At 46.8% G+C, this 22341-nt stretch overlaps 1 protein-coding gene across 3 annotated transcripts; it reads left to right on the top strand.

Moving 5' to 3' along the window:
• The first annotated feature begins 9238 nt into the window (after positions 1-9238).
• Positions 9239-22205, top strand: LOC104630436 (regucalcin). 3 transcript variants are annotated; one of them, XM_075737123.1, is made up of 7 exons: positions 9239-9414; positions 9947-10111; positions 13136-13318; positions 14587-14802; positions 16336-16467; positions 20975-21129; positions 21853-22205. In XM_075737123.1, the coding sequence occupies exons 2-7, from the start codon at positions 9949-9951 to the stop codon at positions 21901-21903; spliced, it is 900 nt and encodes a 299-aa protein (XP_075593238.1). In that variant the 5' UTR covers positions 9239-9414; positions 9947-9948; the 3' UTR covers positions 21904-22205. The 3 variants fall into 3 exon arrangements, with proteins under 3 accessions (XP_075593238.1, XP_075593246.1, XP_075593229.1); XM_075737131.1 differs by having other exon boundaries at positions 9360-9428; XM_075737114.1 differs by lacking the exon at positions 9239-9414 and adding an exon at positions 9573-9761.
• Positions 22206-22341: the final 136 nt, after the last annotated feature.

The raw sequence follows: 22341 nt of genomic DNA, 5'->3' as shown, positions 1-22341 counted from the left end.
GCCGGTGCTGTGATCATAGAATCACAGAATGGTTTGCGTTGGAAGGGACCTCAAAGATCATCTAGTTCCAACCCCCCTGCCATGGGCAGGGACACCCTCCACTAGACCAGGTTGCCCAAAGCCCCATCCAACCTGGCCTTGAACACTTCCAGGGTGGGGGCATCCACAGCTTCTCTGGGCAACCTGCTGTAAGGTCTTCCTGGAGCCTTCTCTTCTACAGGCTGAACAACCTCAGCTCTCTCAGCCTGTCTTCACAGGAGAGGTGCTCCAGCCCTCTGATCATCTTTGTGTCCCTCCTCTGGACTTGCTCCAACAGCTCCATGTCCTTTTGTTGGGGGCCCCAGAGCTGGATGCAGTACTCCAGCTGGGGTCTCACAAGAGCAGAGGGCAAGAGTCACCTTCCTTGAGCTGCTGGTCACAATTTTTTTGATGCAGCCCAGGATATGGTTGGCTTTCTGGGATGCAAGCATGCATTGCCAGCTCACGTTGAGCTTATGAACCCAGCACCCCCAAATCCTTCTCCTCAGGGCTGCTCTCAATCCATTCTCCACCCAGCCTATAGTTGTGCTTGGAAATGTCCCAACCCACATGCAGGACCTTGCACTTGGCCTTGTTGAACTTCATACAGTTCACACGGGCCCACTTCTCAAGCCTGTCAAGGTCCCTCTGGATGGCATCCCTTCCCTCCAGCATGTTGAGCGTACCACACAGCTTGGTGTCGTCGGCAAGCTTGCTGAGGGTGCACTCGATCCCACTGTCCATGTCGCTGACAAATGTGTTAGTGCCAGCCCCAATACCGACCCCTGAGGAATGTCACTTGTTGCTGTTCTCCACTTGGACATTGAGCCGTTGACTGCAAGTCTTTGAGTGTGACAATCCAGCCAATTCCTTATCCACCGAGTGGTCCATCCATTGAGTCTATGTCTCTCCAATTTAGAGACAAGGATGTTGTGTGGGATGGTGTTAAATGCTTTGCACAAGTCCAGGTAGATGACATCAGTTGCTTTTCCCTTACCCACCAATGCTGTAACCCCATCGTAGAAGACTGCCAAATTTGTCAGGTGTGATTTGCCCTTAGTGAAGCCATGTTGGCTGTCACCAATCACCTTATTTTCTGTGTGCCTTAGCATAGTTTCCAGGAGGATCTGCTCCATGATCTTGCCAGGCACAAGGTAAGACTGACCAGTCTGTAGTTCCCGGGTCTTCCTTTTTTAAAAATGAGGGTTATGTTTCCCCTTTTCCAGACTGCCACAGCTTCTCAAATATGATGGAGAGTGGCTTAGCCACTTCATCTGCCAGTTCCCTCAGAACCTGTGGATGCATCTCATCAGGTCCCGTGGACTTGTGCACCTTCAGGTTCCTTAGATGGTCTCAAACCTGATCTTCTCCTACAGTGGGTGGTGGTTCATTCTCCCAGTCCCTGCCTTTGCCTTCTACCACTTGGGTGGTGTGGCTCAAGCACTTGCCAGTGAAGACTGAGACAAAAGAGTCATTGAGTATCTCAGCATTCTCCATAACTTGAGTAACCAGGTCTCCTGTGTCATTCCAGAGTGGGCCCACATTTCCCCTAGTCTTCCTTTTATCATTGACCTACCTGTAGAAGCTTTTCTTGTTGCCTTTGACATCCCTGGCCAGATTTAATTCTGTCAGGGCTTTGGCTTTCCTAACCTGATCCCTGGCTGCTCGGACAGTTTCTCTGTATTCTTCCCAAGCTACCTGCCCTTGCTTCCACCCTCTGTAGGCTTCCTTTTTTTGTTTGAGTTTGCCCAGGAGCTCCTTGTTCATCCATGCAGGCAGCCTGGTGGTTTTGCCTGACTTTTTCTTTGTTGGGATGTATCACTCCTGAGCTTGGAGGAGGTGACCCTTGAATATCAGCCAGCCGTCTTGGGCCCCTCTTCCCTCCAGGGCTCTGTGCCATGATATTCTACCAAGCAGGTCCCTGAAGAGGCCAAAGTCTGCTCTCCTGAAGCAGTAGTGAGCTTGTTCTGTGCCCTCCTCACTGCCCTAAGGATATGAACTCCACCATTTCATGGTCACTGCAGCCAAGGCTGCCCTTGAGCTTCACATTCCTCACCAGCCCCTCCTTGCTGGTGAGAACAAGGTCCAGCATGGCACCTCTCCTGGTTGGCTCCTCTGTCACTTGGAGAAGGAAGTTATCATCAATGGATTCTAGGAACCTCATGCATTTCTTGTGCCCTGCTGTGCTGTGTCTCCAACAGGTATCAGGGTGGTTGAGGTTCACCATCAGGACCAGGGCTTGTGAACCTGGGGCTGCTCCTGTCTGTAGATATACCTTGCTGCCAAAGAGGATCCAGTCCCTGTGCAAGAGCAGGGGAGAAGGCAAAGAAGAGGAGGAAGATTGAAAGAAGGGAGCAGGTGTAGCTGCACAACCGATGCAATAGCATCCTTCCTGCCCCAATTGGCTCCGTAGCTGGCAGCGTTCAGGAGAGACCGGGACTTGCACTCCACAAGTTGGTGGCAGCAGCAACCCTCCTGCCTGCAGTGGGTCAGGCAGCAGCAGAGCGAGCCGCGAGCTGAGCAACCAGCGTGCTCGTGGCCTGGCGTGCAGGCAGGAGTGGCTGGGCAGGTGGCCCCAGGTGGGCTGGGAGCAGAGCTGGAGGTGGGTTGGGTGAAATAGAGCAACAAGTCCCTCGGCTGAAAAGAAAACAGGAGGAAAAAAAAAAAAGGAAAAAGGCAGGAAAGGTGCATGCAGGGGAGAGCAAAAATTTACACTAGGAAGAAGCAGTAAGTGTTGGATTGTCAGCCGTTTTCCAGGACCAGGATTTCTCCTTTCCTAAAGGCGTTCTTGCAACAGACTCCCTTTTTGTGACTTTCTGACTGGCGGACTCAGTCCCTTTGCAAGTACAGTCTGCTTGTGGCTGGCATGTGGGAAAGACAGGGCCAAGGAAGGAAAATGGTATCCCTGATATTCTGGAAACAGCTGCTCTTGGTTTGTAGACTCTTTACAAGTAAGTAAGTGCGGTTGCTTGTTGACAGAGGCCAAGCTCTCAAGCGCTAACAGGGGCTGCGTGGTGATTCCCAGCACCATCATTTATGCCTTTGTCCAAAGAGAAATGTTTCTCAGCTATAACTTGCGTACGTCATTTGTAGAGTATTTTCTTTGCACTGTGAATCCCAAACCATAGAAAGGGGAATTAGAAATGTTTAACTCTTAAAAATAAGCCTGAAACGTTCACCCGATTTTGATGTGGTACCTCACTGATGACTAGGCCCAGGCATATATAGTACAGCCCGTACTGCCGGCACATGATGTGTGTCTGACACCTGGGAGGGACTGAGCGTTTCCAAGTGTTCAAAGCCTGCCTCTGTGAGCTGCAGAGATAATCCAGTGAAACCAGTCATTCTGATCGTTGTGAATTTTGATGATCCCAGTACTTGTGAAGGTTTAGCACTGCAGGGAATTGACACATCTATTGGGAAAAAATGCTTTTGATGTGAATTAATGAGTAAAAGGAAGCTTCTTGCACAACCTGGGAGCTTGGCATGCAAGGGAAAAACACTGGGGAAGGGCAGAGATGGAAAACAATGGAGTGCCTCAGTGCGGCTTCTTTAGGAAGAAGTAGACTCGCAGGCTTCTGGGCTCTGGTTTCATGAGAGGTGCCTGTCTGCTGCTGCGTCTGATTCTTCCTTTATGCCAGCTCCATGGCTGAACAGGCTTTTGTCCCTGTTGGGGTACAATTCTGCAACATGCCCCTCCTGCAGAGACTATCCTGGGATAACTGCTCCCCGGCTCCCCTCCCAACCAGGTCCGTACATCTGGCAACCGCGGGACTCTTCTGCAGCAATGTGACAGATGTGGATCAGAGTGACTGCAAGCACAGATTTCTGAAACAAAATGTTACATAGCAGCTGGGTAAGTTGTTTGAAAGTAGCAGATGTGCATGCCTATTTCTGTTCCTCATGTTAACCCCCCTCTGCAGATAGCTTGGGTAAGTTTGCCTGACTGCGCCATGTAAGGAGAACCAGCCTTGGATACTCGCCCATTAGTTCCCTGCCCCTGTGAGTGCAGCTTCCAGCTAATCTTTCTCTTTTTCCAGTAGGCTTCTTTTGGCTGGGACAACCTCTTGGATCCACCTTGCCCTGCCCTCTGGGACTCTTGTCTTTTGTTTCAGGCTGGGCAAACCCTCCCTGCCTTCCCATCGCTTTCTCAGCAACCCTGAAGCTGGGTATCTGCCTCACCTACGCTGCGTTATCTAAGACATTGTTTTAAATCTCCAGGTAGGCTCTGTAATGACACCTTTATGGTTTCTTTTGACTTAACCCTCCTCGAGACATTTTTTCCGGTTTCTGTTGTTTTTCCCCAGGTGCTGCCCCACCTGCTGCCCTCCTGGGGAAGAGCACTGGGCAAGGCAGGGACACAAGGTGTATTTTCATGGAGTTCTGTAACAGCTCTAGAGATGTTCTGCTGGCCAAACTGGTGGGCCACTGTCCTGAGGAAGAATTTAAAACCTAGCACTACAGCAATGTATAAAGGAAGATGCCTTCGAGAAATCAGCTGGTCATCTGAAAAGCCCTTGAGCTTGTGACCGACATCAAGATGTGCCACTCTTATTTTCTGTGGTCTCAGCAACCATAAGGACTCCGTTGGAGCAGTACCTATAAAAATAAAATGCGTTACATGCCAGTTGGGAAAATGGCTCTGGTTATACCTTTGGAAGTGCAAGCCCTAGTAAGGGAATGAGATATCTGAGGGGATAAAAAAAAAACCTAGCCCACCCACTTCACCTGAAACCACTGTGTCTGGTTGCATTCCTTTGTAGTTCACCACTCTTATCTCAGAAGGGTGGTGCTGAGTACCTTGGGAACCCCTGCCCTGGCATCACTGCCACTTTAGGGTCCATTTGCATCTGTTGAATGGAGCCAGACCAAAGTAGTTCCCCTCCTTCAAAACTTAGGGCTTAGCCATTGTTCTGTTATCTCCTCTGAAATGGAGCTGGGGCGTTGCCTTACCCTCTCCCTTCTGATCGTTCCTTCTACAACAAACCGGCCATCCCTCCTGGCTTAAGGAAGCACGGAGGCCAAAAGCTGGATGAGCCAGGTAATCCAGAATATCCATAAGCAAGTTGCACTTTACACTCGTTACGAATGGCTAATGCAGAAACCAGACTTCTCTCAAATTGTCTGGTTGAATACACTGAATTAAGCTCAGAGCAGTCTCCCTAAGCCTGCAGTTAATTTGAAGTTTGCTCCTGATTTGGGCCTGAAGAAGGGCTTGTGTGCCTGAAAGCCACAAACACTGAAAGCACTGTTGCTAAATCAGCTACTTGAATGAAAGATGCTGCTTTTCCCTGAAGTCCTGGCTCCCTTGCACAGCCTCCATTGTGGCTATAATTTTGCAGCTGCCGTAGCACATATCAATGCTCTTTTTTTATCCTGAGGCAAGCAAAATGCAAATCCAGATCACGGGGGGGGGGGGGGGGGGGGTCCAAAGAGCAGAAGAGTAATGAACAATGTCTTGGCCACGCTCCACTGAAGAACACTTGTCCTTTCTGAAGCGCCCTGTTCCCTGGCTGCTCGGAGTGCAGAGCGGAGGGCTGGAAAGACAGAAGGCTGCACACTCGCGCTTTGTGAGGCAGCTGAAGGTGACAGGAACTAGCGCTTGCAGGTGCTCCCATGGCAAAGATGTTGGAGGTGCACGTGTGACGGTGTGAGGGGTGTTTGTGAAACGCTTGAGAAGCTGGCTGCACCGCGAGGGGGTCACATAACATGTCTGCTTATAGCGTTACGTTCTTAGGTGTGAGATGCTTTTTCATGAGACTGTAGACAGTATGTAAGAAACTGTGCTGAAAGAAGTCTGTGTAATAAACTGTAGTAAGTAGAGAGTACTGTTGCTGGTTCTGTGAGAGAAACTGGACTTTCAAGGCAAAATGCTTCAATACAACTTTGCAGTAATTTGATGCAATCCTTTTTAGAAAAGATTCCCCATTTGAGATTCTTAATCCATTCTGCATTAACTTCTGTGACAGTGTGACAGCAATGAGTGTTAGACTTGACGTAATATATAAATGAATCAATGGACACAAGTCTGCTGTTTAACGCTCTCGTGCCACTTTCTCCCAAGGACACATTTGCAAAGCAGGAAGATGGTGCACTTTGGCAAATGTTCAAAATGCGTGAGTATTTAAATGCACGAACAACTGTGATCATCCAGACCATTAAACAGTTGAGGCTTCACAGCAGTTTGATCTCTCCTGAACTTACTTGTTGCTTACTAACAAAGAAAAGCTTGGTCCAGACACGCAAGTCAATTCTAAGAACTATACTTGGCTGAAAACAAGTGCATGGCAGTGCCATCTTTTGTTTCTACCTTTGCTCTCACTTGGTGTTGGCTTTTTTGTTGTAGTGGTCACCCCCCCCTTGCCCAAAATGCAGTATTATCTGCTAGTGCTGAACTCCCACGTGCTCACTGTGATGCCCTAATGGATGTAAAGCAGGGCGGGCTGACCCTGAGGTAGTGGCTCTTTGGGCTCCGGTGCCCTTGGCACAGTCCTCGTTCTCAGCCACACCTTGCCCGGCTGTGGAGGAGGCCCGACGGGCTCCCCTCGTGCGGTGCTCGGAGACACCTTTAAGATATGGACATCAGATGTATGACATTTGCTCTTTGTACCAGGCATGGATAAGGCCTACAGCCTTCAAGCAGGGAGGAGGACTAATGCAGAAGTAAAACAAGAAGACTAAAGGCAAAAGAAAAAAGATGAAGATGGCTCTAAAGGCGAAGAAATTATAAGATCAGGCTCATAAAAGGAGAGGACAACTGCGACCTTCCAGGAACCAGCATAAGCAAAAACTAGTTTCATTTTATAAGCCCTAAAATGGTCCAGCACCCCTTCTTGCCTTGCAGTCCTTATGGGTGGGGGGGACTTTCCCAGCTCTGTGGCACACTGGGCCATTCTCCAGAACTGCTGAGCATTCCTGACTGGTGAGAAGGATAATGGCTTGTGGCAGGCTCAGGGAACCTGCAGGCTTGGGTGAGGGCTGTGACTTCACCTTACAGGACCTCCCGCGTCGCACATCTACTACTCCTCCTACTCTTAGTGGTTTCGATAATATGATTCCCCTCGCCCTGCTCCCTGCAAAGCAGGAGGAGTAAGTGTGCAATGTGCCCTACCATGTGGAATAAATGCTGGGCCACCGGCCGTTTCCTTTGGAAGCCACGGAGGTGCTGCGTGTGCTCCCCATCACTGGGATTTGGAGGCGGTGGAGTAGATGTCATGGCTGCGATGCAACAGTGGGAAGTTCCCGGCGGGGAAGCCACATGGCAGCACCACCTTTGGCAGCCACCTCCCCTGCACCCTTCTCTCCCCTGGTGAACTTGTGCTGGCAGAAGACCTCAGCTGATGCTCTCTGAGAAGGCATCCCCCCATAAATTCCCCCATGCTCTACCTTTCAAAAAGCCTGGATTAACCATTACAGAAAAGACAAGGCAGGAGTACTGTCCCATGTAACTAGAGATCCAAGTTCAAAATATTTGGCAGCTCGAAAGAGGACCAGAGTTTGTGTTGTAACCTGGCGCTTGCAGAAGCTGTTAATCTTCTCCCAAGGTGTGTGCCAACACACAGCTTGTTTTGATGCCTCCAAACCATGCTGGCAAACGCCTAAGTCAGCAAGGAGCAGAGAGGCTGCCCAGGTGGGCTGAGAGTGTGAGCATCTCCTGCTGCTGAGCTCAGTACGCTCTTGTGTTGGCCATGTATCCCAAATGGCCCTGTGGTGTGCAAGGACAGTGGGGGAGCAGCAAATGTGGCTCAGCTTTGTGAAAAGCGAAATTACATTTCACTGTACTTACACATTCTCAATGAGTTCTTTGCATACTTTCAAATTTTAAACCTCTGGATCTTCTGTCTTTGTTGTAAAATGTCTGAAAGAAACAGAACTACTGTGGCACCTTTTTTTTTTTTAATGTTTGTTTTCTGTGTTGCCAGTCACTAATAATTTGCTTGCCTCAGATCTGAGGTACAATCCTGCTGTTTATTGTATGATACCGCGGTGGGGGCAGAAAGAGAAAATTCAATGCTAAGCACAGAAGTGGTGCTACGCAAGCCTGTAAAATAAAAGTGGAACTGCTTAGGTAAGGTGACATTAAGTTAATAAATATCATGTTAGTAGTCCATCGAGGGAAGCCTGCATGAAACATGTCGGTAAGGACATGTAGCCCACGAACTTTCCAAATGTACCACTAAAAGAAAAAAAAAATGACCAAATGACATCTGGGGTGTGAGCACCCGCTGTATGAATAAAGGTAACCTGGTAAAAATGCTTGACAGGAGATAATCACCAGTAGGAAGGTGTATGATAAGGAACGTATAAAATCTGCAACAGGAGCTGTGAGAGGGCTGCCCGGTAAAAGACCCCAGCGGGTGCTGTGCAATCACTGGTGTGTGACACTGGGCCATGCCCCTTAGAATAAAGGGGCTGCTAAAAGTGACAACTGGAAACAAGAGTCTGGCTGGGGGAGAGGTGGGTTTTAGAGCAGCCAAGTTCATGCTGATTCATGGGGACACGGCGGTGAGCCAGCTGGTACCTACCTGGTGCACCCCGAGTTGCTGGGAGAAGACACATCAGACACCGAGCAGCGAGACCAAAGTAATTTTTATATCACGGATCCCTACGGGGATGACCGAATCCAAATCAAAAGGCAATTTATCACGGGATGCTGAAGAGGAGAGCTGGCATTTACGACGTGCCTTTTGCTTTACGGCTTGAGGCCTGGGAGCCGCAGTGGCCACAGCACTGAGACAGGCAGGCGCAATGGAGAACAGCATGCAGGAATTTTGATGGTAGCCATTTGCTTCACGTCATTGGAAGTTTTTGAGGCTTTACAGCAAGGGGCACAAAGGAAGGCATGGCATTTCTGGGTAACCAGGGAAATGTTGCAGGGGCTGTGGAGAAAGATCCCTGGTGCTGAAAATCGGGCCCAAGGCCCAATGGACGCCTTAAACCACAGCTAGGAGAAGGCATGCAGAAACCAGGCCTGTCGGAAACCACCTTCTCCAGGGAGCAGAGAAACTTGGCCACCGTGGAGAGAAATCTCTTCTCACTCTTCTTCCTCCCTGCAGCTCTTAGAGGGGGAGCCGAGACCCCCAGCTCGAGCAAACCCTGCTGCCCGTTATCTGCGCTGGCCTTACAGCACTGCCTGGAGAGGGTGCCAGGCGGCTCGGCCTTGGCCGGGAGGGCGACATGGCCGTGCCACCCCCCGCCCCCCCGCCGGAGGGCTGGCCGGGCTCGGCTCCAGCCTCAGGCCCCAGCCGCGCCCGCCCCTGGCGAGGGCACCCGAGGCCCGGCCACCGGCGGCCCCTCAGCCCGGCGGAGCGTGGCCGCCTCCCCGCTCCCCTCCCCGCTATAAGAGCGGCGGCGGCGGCGGCGGGCCGGGACCTCTGGCTGCGCTGCTGGAAACCGGTAGGGCCGGCGGGGTGTGTGTGTTTGTGTGTGTACGGTGTTTTTCTTTTATTACTCTTCTCTCTCATATATATATATGTGTGTGTGTGTATCTGCGTTTAAATTACACCGTCCCACGCACGCAGCAATGCCGCCGCCGCGGGAGGTGCGCCTGAGCAGCCGGGCGTGCGGGTGTGGACCCGCCGGCGGAGGGCCCTTTCCCTGCCGGGCCCGGCGCTCATCCGCACCCCCGGATTTATTTGTTTTCCTTTCTTTTATTATTGTTTGTCCCGTTTTTGTTGGTGGTTTGGTTTTGGGTTTGTTTTGGTTTTTTTTCCCCCCAAATTTGCCTGCCGGCGTGACGGCAGGTAGGGCAGCGCACCGCCCCGCGGGGTGCTCGGCGGGGCCCCGGCCGGCCCCAGGCGCCCCCCCCCCCCCCCTCCGCGGCGGGCTGGGCCGGGCCGCGCTGCCCCGCAGGCTCGGGGAGCGGGGGGAGGGAAATGCACGTTGTTGGACGTGTGAGTCGTTCACTCACAGGCGATTTTCTCCACAGGTATGTCATCCATTAAGATCGAGTGCGTTGCCAACGAGGGCTACAGGATTGGGGAGTCGCCCGTCTGGGACGAGGAGGAAAGCGCTCTGCTCTGCGTGGACATCACGGGTAGAAAGGTGTGCCGCTGGAGCTCGGTCAGCAAGCAAGTGCAGGCCATCTCTGTGGGTAAGGAATGGCTCGAAAAACGCTCTGCTGAACGGAAAAGTTGTGTGTTCTGACTTGGCGCTGTGTGCCTGCCGAACAGGGGCAGGACCCCGGCAGGTGGTGGTGCGGCTCCATCCCTCTGCGGCTCCATCCTTCTACAGCTGCACGGTGCTCATCCTGCGGAGACCTTTCCCTAAAACCTGACTTTCCTAGGGCACGGAGGACACTGGGGCTTGTGCTGTGCACAGACACTGCATACCGGCCAGACTTAGTCCTGATCCTTATGATTTTTAGTCCTCAGATCCTTATGATTTTGTGCTGTTGGGTTATGTTTGATCTATTTTTCTTTCCTATAAGTTGTTCACAGCTCTCTTTTGTTCCCTCTTTGTCCCAGAGGTAAAGTTCTGCTGTTGATATCTGTGGGAGTTTTGTTACTGATTTGAATGAGCAATGTCCATAACATTTTCTTCATTGGAAGAAAATTTCCCATAATGATTTAAGAAGATGATATTTTTTTAAGGTAACAGCGTCACTGTATAGAGTCTCCATAGTTCAAGTATTTCTTCCAGAAAGGAAGAGATGTGCTAACTCTCATAAAGAAAGAGTTGCAGATTTACTTCTGGATATGACAACGTAAATATTTGTCTGTCTGAAGACAGCTCCTTAAATGATTTAAGTACTTGGATTTATTACTTTCTCATGTTCAGTAACACTTGGTGAAAATCACTTACTCTGTCCACCCATAAGCTGCTCACATTATTTACAATAAATTGATCTGGGCTTATCTGCCTTTCAAATTATTGTAGTTACCAGTTTTAAGATGAGAGAAGGCCTGATACTAATTTTGGAAATGTTGCTTCCGAAACTTATTTCCTCTCACCTTAGCTGAGTGAGTGTGCTTCCTTCCCCGCCTTCCCCCACCCGAACTCGGACCTACTCTCAAAAGTGTAATCTTTTACATGTGGCCTCTCTGGAGATGTAGAAGGGATAGTAAGTAGCTGAAGTAGCTACATTTTCCTTTTACTTCCTTCTGTTTCCTCTGTTTAGTACTAAAATAGTTACAGTTAATAGCTGTGCCTTTGGGAATACCATGATTAAAAGACCGAAAAAACCCCAAACACCCGAGCAGTGCCATGTGATTAAAATAGCGGTTGATGTCCAAAGTGGAAACAGAGAGAAATTACTCATTACTGAAGCTCATAGAGAATTACAGCAACCCCACACTTAGCAACAACTTCAAATGCCCTTTTCAACTCCACAGGGAAAACACCACTACATCCATAACCCTGCCCGGAGGGTGAGATCTTATGGTCAGTTTTCTGTTTGGCGTAAAATGGTGTTGCAGATAAATCAATTCCTGTGGCTGCTGCTTAACAAAGGCCTCCGGGGTGGCTGGGGGCTGAGCGGGGTGCAAGGGCTGATAGGCTCACTTTGGCTGTGTTTGCGCAGCGTGCAGTAGGGTGGCCGGTCCCTCTGGCTAGCCTGATACACCCCTTTCCCCTGGGGTGCTTTCTGGTGAAGGTATGGGGCCATTCTTGTGGCTGTAGGGGCAGCCAGGGGGGCTGACACTGCCTGGGGGCTGCTCCCCCCAGGGTGGGAGGGAGGGAGGCCCGGGGGGGCTGCACAGGTAGAAGTGCTCCTGTGGGTCGTGGCCCCAGGTGTTTCGCTGGGAGAGTGGGGAGTTGCGTTCCCACGCTGCCGGCAAAGCCCTTGCTGCTGGTGCAGGCAGAAAAGCGCTTTTATTGGCGTGGTTACTGGCAATCGGGCGAGCAGCAAAACAACTTCCTTTGGCAGGTGCCAGGCAGGGCTGAGGATCTGCCGACCTCTCTACTGGCACGGGAAGGAGAAGTGGCACCCGCTCACCCAGTGTAGATGAGCCCAGAGCACCAGCAGCCTCAGCAGTGCGGTCACACGCCTCTGGGTGAAGGAGTTGTGAGAGCTGAGCTTGCAATCAGCGGTGCATCTCAGATGTTCGGGGGATAATAGTATTTGGGTTTCTAGCATGGTGATACTGCTGCCGTGGCTGCAGAGGGAAGGGATGCCTCAAGCCAAGCGCAGCAGCCAGAAAGGAGCAGCTCCTCTTGGCAACAGTGGTGGCTGCTGGTGGTTATAAGTCTTTGTGAAACTATTACCTAATTATACCTCTGCAAAGCTATAAATACAAGAAATGTTTTATTTTTAAATTAGAAAGTTGGTGATTAGTACCATGCATATTATCCCAGACTTTATTGCCCTCTTTAAAGTTATTATTCCTTATATTGTGTCTCATTGTAGGCTTTTACAGAAATGTTTTCTTCACATTCATTTCTCTCTTTTTATACTAATTCCTTTATAATAACTTCCAGCTGAGGTTTTCCTGTATAATAGCTCAAATGAGTGCAAACTAACCATGGAGCATTTACTAATTTTCTGTTTTGCTTTAACTCTTGGAAAGCTTTGCCACTCCTTGGTGCGTTTTTGGTGCTACTGAATCACGTCTGAACTGCATGGCAGAGTGTGATGCAGGGGGGTGGCTCTCCTGCCCAGCGTGACCTGTCCCAGTGCAGAGATGCTCTCTGTCTCCATGAGTTATGGCTGAACGGCCATGTAGGGCTCATTTACCCTGATTTAGCTGTGCTAAACAAACAGAGTTGCTCCAGAGCTCTTGTGGCAATCAATTTTTCCCTTGGGGAGGAGGCAACCCACACGGTAACCTGTTGTAAAAAGCATACATGTCTGTATCTGTCCCCCATTTTATATTCTTTTTTTTTTTTTTTAAGCACCTAGCGGAACCAGGTGCTGGTAATGATTATCACTCCTGGGACTGGTGGTCATACTCAAGTTCCCTGTGTTTATGTGTCCCAAACTGGTGATTCTCTTTGTAGCAACTTTTTGTTTGTGTTAAGTAAGCCCTCTCTGCATGAAAGAATCTGTTTCTATGTATTTAAACATCAGTTTTGTTGTGGTCTCCCTGAGATTGGTGTGACTACTTGCACGTCTAAAGTGGGCAGAAAAGAAATGTCTTTCCATACTACTTACCTCTTTTCCATTTCACCCTGTTTCTAGATGCTCCCGTGAGCTCTGTGGCTCTCCGGAAATCTGGGGATTATGTCATCACCCTGGGAACCAGGTTTGCTGCTTTGAAATGGAAAGAGCAGCTGGTAACCACCATTACTCATGTGGACAAGGATAAACCAAACAACCGATTCAATGATGGGAAAGTGGATCCTGCAGGGAGGTATTTCGCAGGTACGCTGCAAGTGGTTCCTTCCTTCTGCTGCTCCATGAGGTTTTGGTGACGAGATGCAGTGATCAGTTGTAGATGCAGCCAGTGTTCCTTCGTAGCTAAATGGTGGGGATTTGTTTTTGTTGTCTTCAAGCAGAGTTTAATCCCATTTACAAATCTAATTGTATCACCCGGACACCACCTTAACAGGACTATTTTTAAAAAAAGAGGCCCACTATTCAGAGCCTGCCTACTTAAAGACACTGGCCTTGTCTCCTCCCTGTTGGCATGCTTGTTTTGAATGCTGGCAGAGTGCCAATAGAAAATACTTTTCCAGTGAGAAATTTATGATATTGTGGGGTTTATTCTTCATATATCAGAATTTATAGATGTATTTCTAAAAACTATGTGACTGTTCAGCCCAGAGAAGATAAGGCTCAGGGGGATCTTATCCATGTGTGTAAGTACCTGATGGGGCAGGAGCAAAGAAGACAGAGCCAGGCTCCACTCAGTGGTGCCCAGTGACAGGACCAGAGGCAAGGGGCACAAACTGAAATTCAGGAAACTCTGTTTAAATGTAAGAAAACTCTTTTACTGAGGATGATCAAACAGTGGAGCAGGTTGTCCAGAAAGGTTGTGGAGACTCCATCTGTGGAGATCTTCAAGACAGAACGCTTCCCTGAGCAACCTGCAGTGGCTGACCCTGCTCTGAGCTGGGGCTGGGCCTGAATAATCTCCAGAGGTGCCCTCCAGCCTCAGCTGTGCCATGATCCTGTCCTCCTGGTTTTTAAAACCTGCCCTGTAGTTGGGTCCCCTGGCTTACTTACCTTAACTTGCTTTTACCCAGCCTCTCAAGAGCCAGTCTCAGATGCCAACTTTGAGCCACAGTAGTGAGATTTGGCTTTGAAAAGGCTTTAGTAAGACTCGTCTCTCTGCTATTCAAGACTTTAATAAAAATTTGTGGGAAGTTAAATGCTGACCACACCTTTCTTAATATTTGAATGACTGAATAAAACATTTAACAGAAATCACGCTGCACACCATTTCTGCCACAGTTCAACAACAACAAAAAAAAGGCTGTGTTTTGTCATCTTCTGCTAAAAGCAAGCACTTTTGAAATCTACTTTTCTCTTTTCCCTTTAACTCATTTTTTCCCCCAAATTTCCGAAGCCATCGCGCTGCTCCTTTCTCCATCGGTAATGTGGTCATCATCATAGCGAGGGGCTGCCGCCAAACCCGGAGGAGAGCCCATGCACTCTGAACCTGCTTTCTCCCCTTTGGCTCTACACAGGTACAATGGCTGAGGAGATTCGACCTGCTGTGCTGGAAAGACGCCAGGGCTCTCTGTATACGCTCTTCTCCGACCTCTCAGTAGTGAAGCACTTTGATCAGGTGGACATTTCTAATGGGCTGGACTGGTCGCTGGATCACAAAACCTTCTTCTACATTGACAGCTTGTCCTACTCAGTGGATGCCTTTGATTATGACCTCCAAACTGGAAAAATTGGTATGAATCGTTGTATTCTAAAAGAATCGTTTGTGCTTAAAGATTGTGATGTTTGTTTCCATTCTGGTTATTAGGCAGAGATGATCAGAGCTTTGGGAGCGCTTCTTCAGAAACCTCTTTAGAACAAAACAACAGAAGCCATATTAACATTCATCTACGCCTGTGTAGGCTCCTCGGTCAAACTAGTCAGAGGCTGTTGGTAATGCCATAAAGTATTTAAATTGTGTGGCAGAGTTTGAGTATTAATATGGACTACTGTTATTAAACACAATGCATATCTGATCTTCCTGTGTAAAAAGGGCTAAGTGTTTCTTGTATGGCTAGATTTCTGTGGCTGCCTGTTTCTTATTACTGACAGCATCGGCAAACTTAACAGAAAGCTTGTAGTCTTGTGCAAAACCTCTGCTAGCTTCTTTAGATTTTTTTTTTCACCCTGTTTTTTTTTTTTTTTTTTTTAAATATAAGCTCTTAGATGAAGATTCTGCAGACAGAGCTAAGCAGCAACTGGAAAGCAGTAACTCAAAACTCTTCTTCCTTCATTTATTTAAAATGAAACAAAACAACCCCTTAAGGGTTTCTGCAAACTTGGGCAAAAGAAAAATTCCAGTGACTTGAACTAATAATTTGCTTTTGAGTACATGGACTGCAGTATTTTGCTTTAAAAGAACCCAATCAATTTGATATTTAGTTTTAAAACTGTGAATTTAAAGTCTTTTGAGGTGTAGCATATTGTCCTGATGTCTTTCTGCTATGGCTTACAATTGAATTTTTCTTTAGGAAACAGAATGATTCTCCTCTCTCTCTCACCCGCGCTCGCTTACTCTCTTTCTGCGGGCAATCTGACAATCCCCAGGAGCACAAAGGAAACTCATTAAAAATATTGCTACATAGGAGAAACATTGAAGTTGTCAGAGCATAAATAAACAATGTTGGAAAGTTGGTTTTAATTTTCTTTAAAAACAGTGGATAAAAGTTCAGAAAGAGTTGTTTGTTTTTAGGTTGACAGTATGCCTTTGAAGTTGATGCTTTTCCTAACTCTGTGTTTATATAAACTTTCAGTTTATATATCTGAAGGTCAGTTTTGTGTTGAAACAGTGATTATTGGCACGTTCCAGCAATCTGTTTGAAATGTCTCCAGTTCTCTGACTGGAAGCGACCCATACTTGAAATGAGCCAAACTGCTTTTAAAACAAGAAATTAACTTTCTGAATAAATATATAACATTAATTTATTCAGTTATTCATTTAATATTGTAAGTAGGGGGCATGAGTGGTGCACTAGAAAAGAACACCAGAAAAAAGGATTATACTTTCAGTGGACAGAAATTGATCCACAGGCTTTCACACTGAGAAACAACTGTCTCAGGAAGCAAACAGGGCAGCAGACACATCTGAGCTCTTTGGTATGAAAGAAGCAGGACTTCAGCACAGCTTTTGAAAATAATAATACGAATAATAACTCTGCTGGGCTGTGACTGATAAAAATTTTAACAACTATCTCGCTTAGTTTTGTTGTGGTTTTTCTACCCTGCAGGCAACCGTAGGAGTATATACAGACTGGAAAAAGAGGAAAGCATTCCCGATGGGATGTGCATTGATACAGAAGGCAAACTCTGGGTAGCTTGTTATGATGGTGGGAGAGTGATTCGTCTTGACCCTGAGACAGGTAAGTTCTTGCAAAGGGTGGACTGGAATTCTGTGTTTAAAAAAAAAACCCGAAAACCAAAGAAAGCAAAGAACGAGAGGGGTTTTTTTCCTCTCACACAAATGGTATATCTGCTCTTTTTAAAAATAGAACTTTTTTTTTTTTTTAAAAGCAATTATATGTCCCTGCTCTCAAAAGTTATCTTTGTCAATAAGTCCCCTTTGTTCCCAGACTCTGTTGTGCTGGAAAAGGTAAAGTTGCTGAGGATATTAGCATTATACTTGTGAATTGTTTGAGTTAGCATCCTCTTGCATCCTCCAAAGTTAAGATCAGTGTTTACCTTATTGATAAATGATGTAGAAGAAAATGCATAAACCATGAAATAGCAAAGATGACTTAAGCCATTTTTTGTCTTGTTTCTTCAGCTTAGTGTATTATTTTGGGCAGCCTACTGAGGTTAATACAAGCCCCACATGTCACTGCTGCCAGCAACTTTTTTTCTTGTTGAAAATTATTTACATGATAAATTTTGCAATTGGAATAATAAAAAATATTTAATGAATTCCACAGCATTTTATCATTCCCACAGTAACGTCTTGGGTGTGCCCATTGTCTGAGCCTGTCGTTCATTGCTACTCTCATTTGGACTTTGGTGGTGTGCTGGGCATGATGTAGTCTGGGTAAATAAACACGTGTGAAGCACTTCCGAGAGACTGAACCACGCTGTCTGTGAGGGGCCAGTGGGTGAGAACGGGAGCGTGATTTTGACGGATCCCAGACAGCACAGGTTTGAATAATGCAGCATAGGAGCAGCTGCACTGCGTTGCATCTGGGGTCTCTTGAACCCAGGTCCAGCCCTAACAGAAGTCTAGGGCTTTTGTGGGGCTACAGATTCAGGGAGGCCAGCGTCCCTTGACACATGCCTCCTCTGCAGCGTGCAGCAGGGCCTGGCACACATGTGCACCGGACAGGTCAGGTTGCAACCTTGCTTCTGACTCTGCTGGAACCTCTTACTTGAGGCTCAGACTGTTCTTTTCACCTTGCCTTTTGATTTGTACCCATCCAAGGTCTTGCCAGCCTGCGGGACTTCCTCCTGTCCTGCAGAGTCTGCTCCCAAGCCCTAAGAGGAGGAAGCTCTAGCTGGGAGATGCCAGCAGCTCTGGAACCTGTTTCTGGTCCCACATCCTCCCCTTTGGTGGGCAGAGCGCTCCTTGGTGACTTCTGCCAGCCTTTTGAATACCCTCCTGGAGCAGCGGACTCTACCATTTTTCTTCTCTGGTTCACTGTTTCTACCTTTTTCCTCACTGGCTTTCCTTTTTTCACTTGTTTTCCCTTTTCTCCTCCCTTTTGGAGGTATTTTCTGAAGGGAAGGCTAGCAGGAATGGTGTCCATAAGCAGATGCACAGGGAGACTGTAAGAATAGGGGAAGCAGAGACCATATCCCTAATGCATTTCCAACCTCCAACTATGCCCAGCTCAGAGTCTTTCAGAGCTGGATGTGATTTCGATGTATCAGTAGCTGCCAGTGGATTTCTCCCCTCACCCATGTAAAACTCACAGCACCCACAGCAAACAGTAGCAATAAGTTTCCTAGGTGAAGTGTCCATGTCAAAAAGAGCCGCCACCTTTGTGAATATCTCATGCTTATCTGCCCTCTGTGTGCTATCATTTTAAAGTGGTATCTACAGTCTGCCATTTTCTGAATTCTGAGTGAATTGTAACTATTTAGGGAGATGACCCAGACAGGTTTGAAGATGACTCCTCGAAAGCCTCTCTTTTAATGCACGATAGCTATTAAGTGTGGCTTGAATGACTATCAGCTAGTTGCAGATACATCCACTGATAAAGAGCTTATCTAAAGCACATGAGGGATTTTTGGGTTTCACTGATAGCAAAACTTGGACAGCGTTTTTAGGGGGGTGGGTGAGATGTTGGTTTGGCATCTTTTCTAAATGAAGATTTTGAGGTTCAGAATGAAGCAGCTTTTCAGGTCTAGGCTTCTTTAGCCTAGGTAGCTGCTGCCTTTAGATTCAGGATGTGCTACAGAGAAAGGCTGTGATGACTGATCCCGCTGGGTTTGCAAAGGGCTCGAAAGGGATGTCTAACTTGTACATTGACAAATCTTGTCATACCTTCCGATCGTTTAGGGACCTGCTAGTTTTATGCAATCATGTCTTTTAATGAGGATTTGAATATTTTACAGTTCTTCCTAATGAATGTATTTCATATCTTTTGATTGCACAGGGTCTAAGAGATCTGCTAAGTTTCTCTCTTCTACAGATATCAAACATAGATGAATTACTTCAGGTGGATTTCAAAACATCCAGGTGCAGATTTTCTTGCATCTCCAGGAAGACGTTGCTCATCTTAGAGCTTTGTAAACAATATCTTCTGGGCCGTTATCTGCTGAGACCGCTCTGCAAGTACAGCCGGGGTCTCTTCCCTTGTCTCTGGAGCTCATGACTCTCCTCCTACAGTGCATGTTTTTTCTCTTTGAATGCCTTTCCCACTCATTTTCTCCCAGACTTGATGTCAGCCAATTTCTAGGGTGGCCTCTGGAGCATTTCATAAGCCACTATGTAGCCATGTAATCCTTCCCCTGCCAGTTGACTGGATAACCACAAAGTGCCGCTACAGCCAGTTGGCAGGAGCGTTGTCTTGGGACTCGTATTGGTCCTTGTCACACCAGGCAACAGACAGGACTTCTCTCCCAGTTTTCTAGATAATTTGAAAAATCTGCTCTTGTCAGGGAAGTAACAGGTAACCAGACATGCAAATAATCTCTGACAATCTAAACACCATTACACTGAATTTTTTTTTTTTTTCACCTCAATTTTGATTTTTACTTTGGCCATTGTGGGTCAAAGTGTATGCCAAATAAGCTCATTATACAGCATCAGGAATCCCAGAGTGCTGAAACTTCCCTGGCTATTGCATACAAGGGGCTCTTGCACCGCTGCTCGCTTGCTGTTTACTTTTATTTATTTGGGGATTAAAATACAGTTTAAAAGTATCCAGCCCTTGTCAGGGTTTTCCATGAAACAAAGGCAATTCCCTCTCAGTCCTGTGTTCTGGATGTACTAGTTAATCCATACTAGCGAGTAAAACGGATCAGGAAGTGTCTTTTAGTTCTGCACTATTTGGCATATCATAGCTCATTTTGCATAGCCAGGCTGACTTTGCACACCAAGACAGAGCCCAAACTGCCCAAACTGTCTCTGGGGAGCAGCATACCCACCTAGGTGGGCAACAATTGTGCCAGGACTGCACCAATGGCTTCATAGTGTGGCCCTGCTTTTGCCTGTGCCTGTGCCTCGCTTCGTGTTGTGGTACAGGTGAAGCCGTTTGGTCTGTGCTTTTGTCAGTTCATTGCAGTGCTGCAAGGGACCGAGGCACAGTTTTTTGGGTGAGGGAAAAGGGTTTAGAACACATAAAGGGGGTGACAGGTGCTTGCTTTCATAAGCACCTCCTGGGAAATAGTGCCCCACTCTGAAGCTGACCAAAAACTTCTCTCAGGTGTTAAGTGGGACAAACTTTCCACTTTTTCTTTCTCCTTGTAGGGTTCCCAACATCAAAGTTACTGTCCTGCTATTTCAACGCATCGCTAAACAGTTACTGTGAGAGCACCAAGCCCTTCACACGTGCAATTGAGAGGCCAGGGAAATAAAATATTTTGTAAGGAGATTCATGTACTTTAACATATTTACAGAAGGAGAGATTCAGTTGTTGCTAAATAAAATAGGCATGGTGGGTATTAGCACTTATTGCCCAGAATTAGGAGGAATTTTCTAAAAGTCTGCTGTAAGGTGTTTCAACAGCCTTCTGGTTAAGGCTGGAGGCAGTCTGTTTACTACTGTCATTAGGATGGTAGCTATTTGTTGGTAGAATAAATGTGTAATATTATTTATGGTAGCTCTAAGTTTCTTGTAAACTTCAGACATGTCCCATGATCCTTATTTTATGCAAGCTTGATTTTGAAAGGCTATTGAAATTTCAGGAAAGACTTCTAGGAATTAACCTTCCTTAACTGCAGGCAGTAGAGGTGTAGCACGAGGTCCGCCTCAGTAGAGCTGTACAAGGTCTGCTCGCTCCAGGCTTCCTTTGTAGTTAAAAGCAGAGAAGTCAGCAGGTCTAGGGTGTGATTCCTGTGACCTATTTTAAGGAGGAATTATACCCCATTTCCATTGACTGCATGGGCACCCTAGCTGATGAGCTCAGATTCACATGTCTGTGCTGTGGATGTTAGCATTTAATTAGAGGACAGGCTGGGGTTGGGGGTGGGATTTGTTTGTGATAACTGGGACTGAAATTTGTCAACTGATACGTTGTCAACAATGCAGTTTACAGAAGCCTGGTTTCTCCCTGTCGTGGTGCCCATCAGTATGCCGAAACTCAGCATGGGACCTCCCCCTACTCTGGTACCCGCTTTTGTGGAACACCTGGCTGCATGCCGGTTATTCACAAGAATTTGTTTAAATTTCTTGTCATAAGTAGATGAACAGGAAAGGGCATGTGTGTTTTTCTCCAGGAAAAAGACTCCAGACTGTGAAACTTCCTGTTGACAAGACAACTTCCTGCTGTTTCGGAGGAAAGGATTATTCAGAAATGTATGTGACATCTGCCAGTGACGGAATGGATAAAGAGTGGCTTTCACGACAACCGCAGGCTGGTGGGATTTTCAAGGTGAATATTGCTTTTCCCTGCCATTTTAGAAGGCCGTTTTTTCCCTCCTGCATTTTCAGGTAGCAGGAGTGGTGGGAAGCAGGAAAAGGGTGGTTATTAGAACATCAGTCATATATGTTAAGCTATTGTTCATATTTTTGGTTCCTGTTGCAGGACGAGAAAGTTCAATGTATTTAGAGATTTGAAAATACTTTGGGGTTTAAAATTTGTAACAATGCTGATACTGCAAATTTTTTATGCCATCACCTCTTTCTACTTCTCCCCTTCCCAACAGTTTGACTTCTCTATTTATCATGGAAAAAGTGTGTAAACACTTCTGTGCCTTAATCAATGGCAGATAAAAGCATCTCTTATTTACTCTCTAGTTAGTTTTAACTAAATTATCTGTCACCTTGGGATTTGTTTTCAAGCCCTGCTCTTCCATACGTGTGCATATGGAAGGTTCCATTGTGAACTGCAGAATTAAGGCTTAGTAGTATATGAGGAGAGGCTTTTGGGGAGTGGACTCTGGCCTGTGATTACTGAGCTCTAGAGAAAGAGCATAGCTTGAAGGTCCTGGCTGTGAGCTGCTGTCTGCAACACATAGTAGGATGTCGACTTGGAGGACACGGTCCTTTTCTAAATTAAAGCATGTCTAGTTGTGAAAGAAGAGCAAGTGTCTGATAGTGGTGAAGTATTGCGCTAATTTTTTTTTTTTCCCCCCCTCCCTCTCTCTTTTAATAGATAACAGGGCTAGGGGTGAAAGGAGTCCCACCACATCCCTTTGCAGGTTAAATACACACTCTTCAGAATGGATTAGAGAGGACTGACATAAGCAAGACAAGTTGGAAGATGTTATTCTGGTGTTCAGCATTTTTTGCTTTGAAACGATAACACAATTGTAATATCTCATCAGGAAAGAATGAAAAACTACTGAAATACATGGAATATTTTAAAACTGATCACTTTCCCCCCCCTTTTAACTCTATTACTTTAAATATCTGATGGTGCTTTTTCTGTTGTGCTAAAAAATTCTTGCCCTAATAAACTACTGAATATTGTAACTTTCTTTTATGATTAAATAATGTTTTAATGTCTTTTCTTTTTATTGTTTATTCTCCTGTCTCATTTGCAACTTGATGCTCTATTGATTTATTTATTAAACTACTTGTACTGTCTCTTTTAGATATTTTCAAAGTTCCTCATAAAATATCCATTTGTGGTCTTACCGCT

This window comes from Balearica regulorum, chromosome 1 (genome assembly GCF_011004875.1).
Source record: "Balearica regulorum gibbericeps isolate bBalReg1 chromosome 1, bBalReg1.pri, whole genome shotgun sequence".
Lineage (NCBI taxonomy): Eukaryota > Metazoa > Chordata > Aves > Gruiformes > Gruidae > Balearica > Balearica regulorum.
This window is presented reverse-complemented; position numbering and strand designations above follow the sequence as displayed.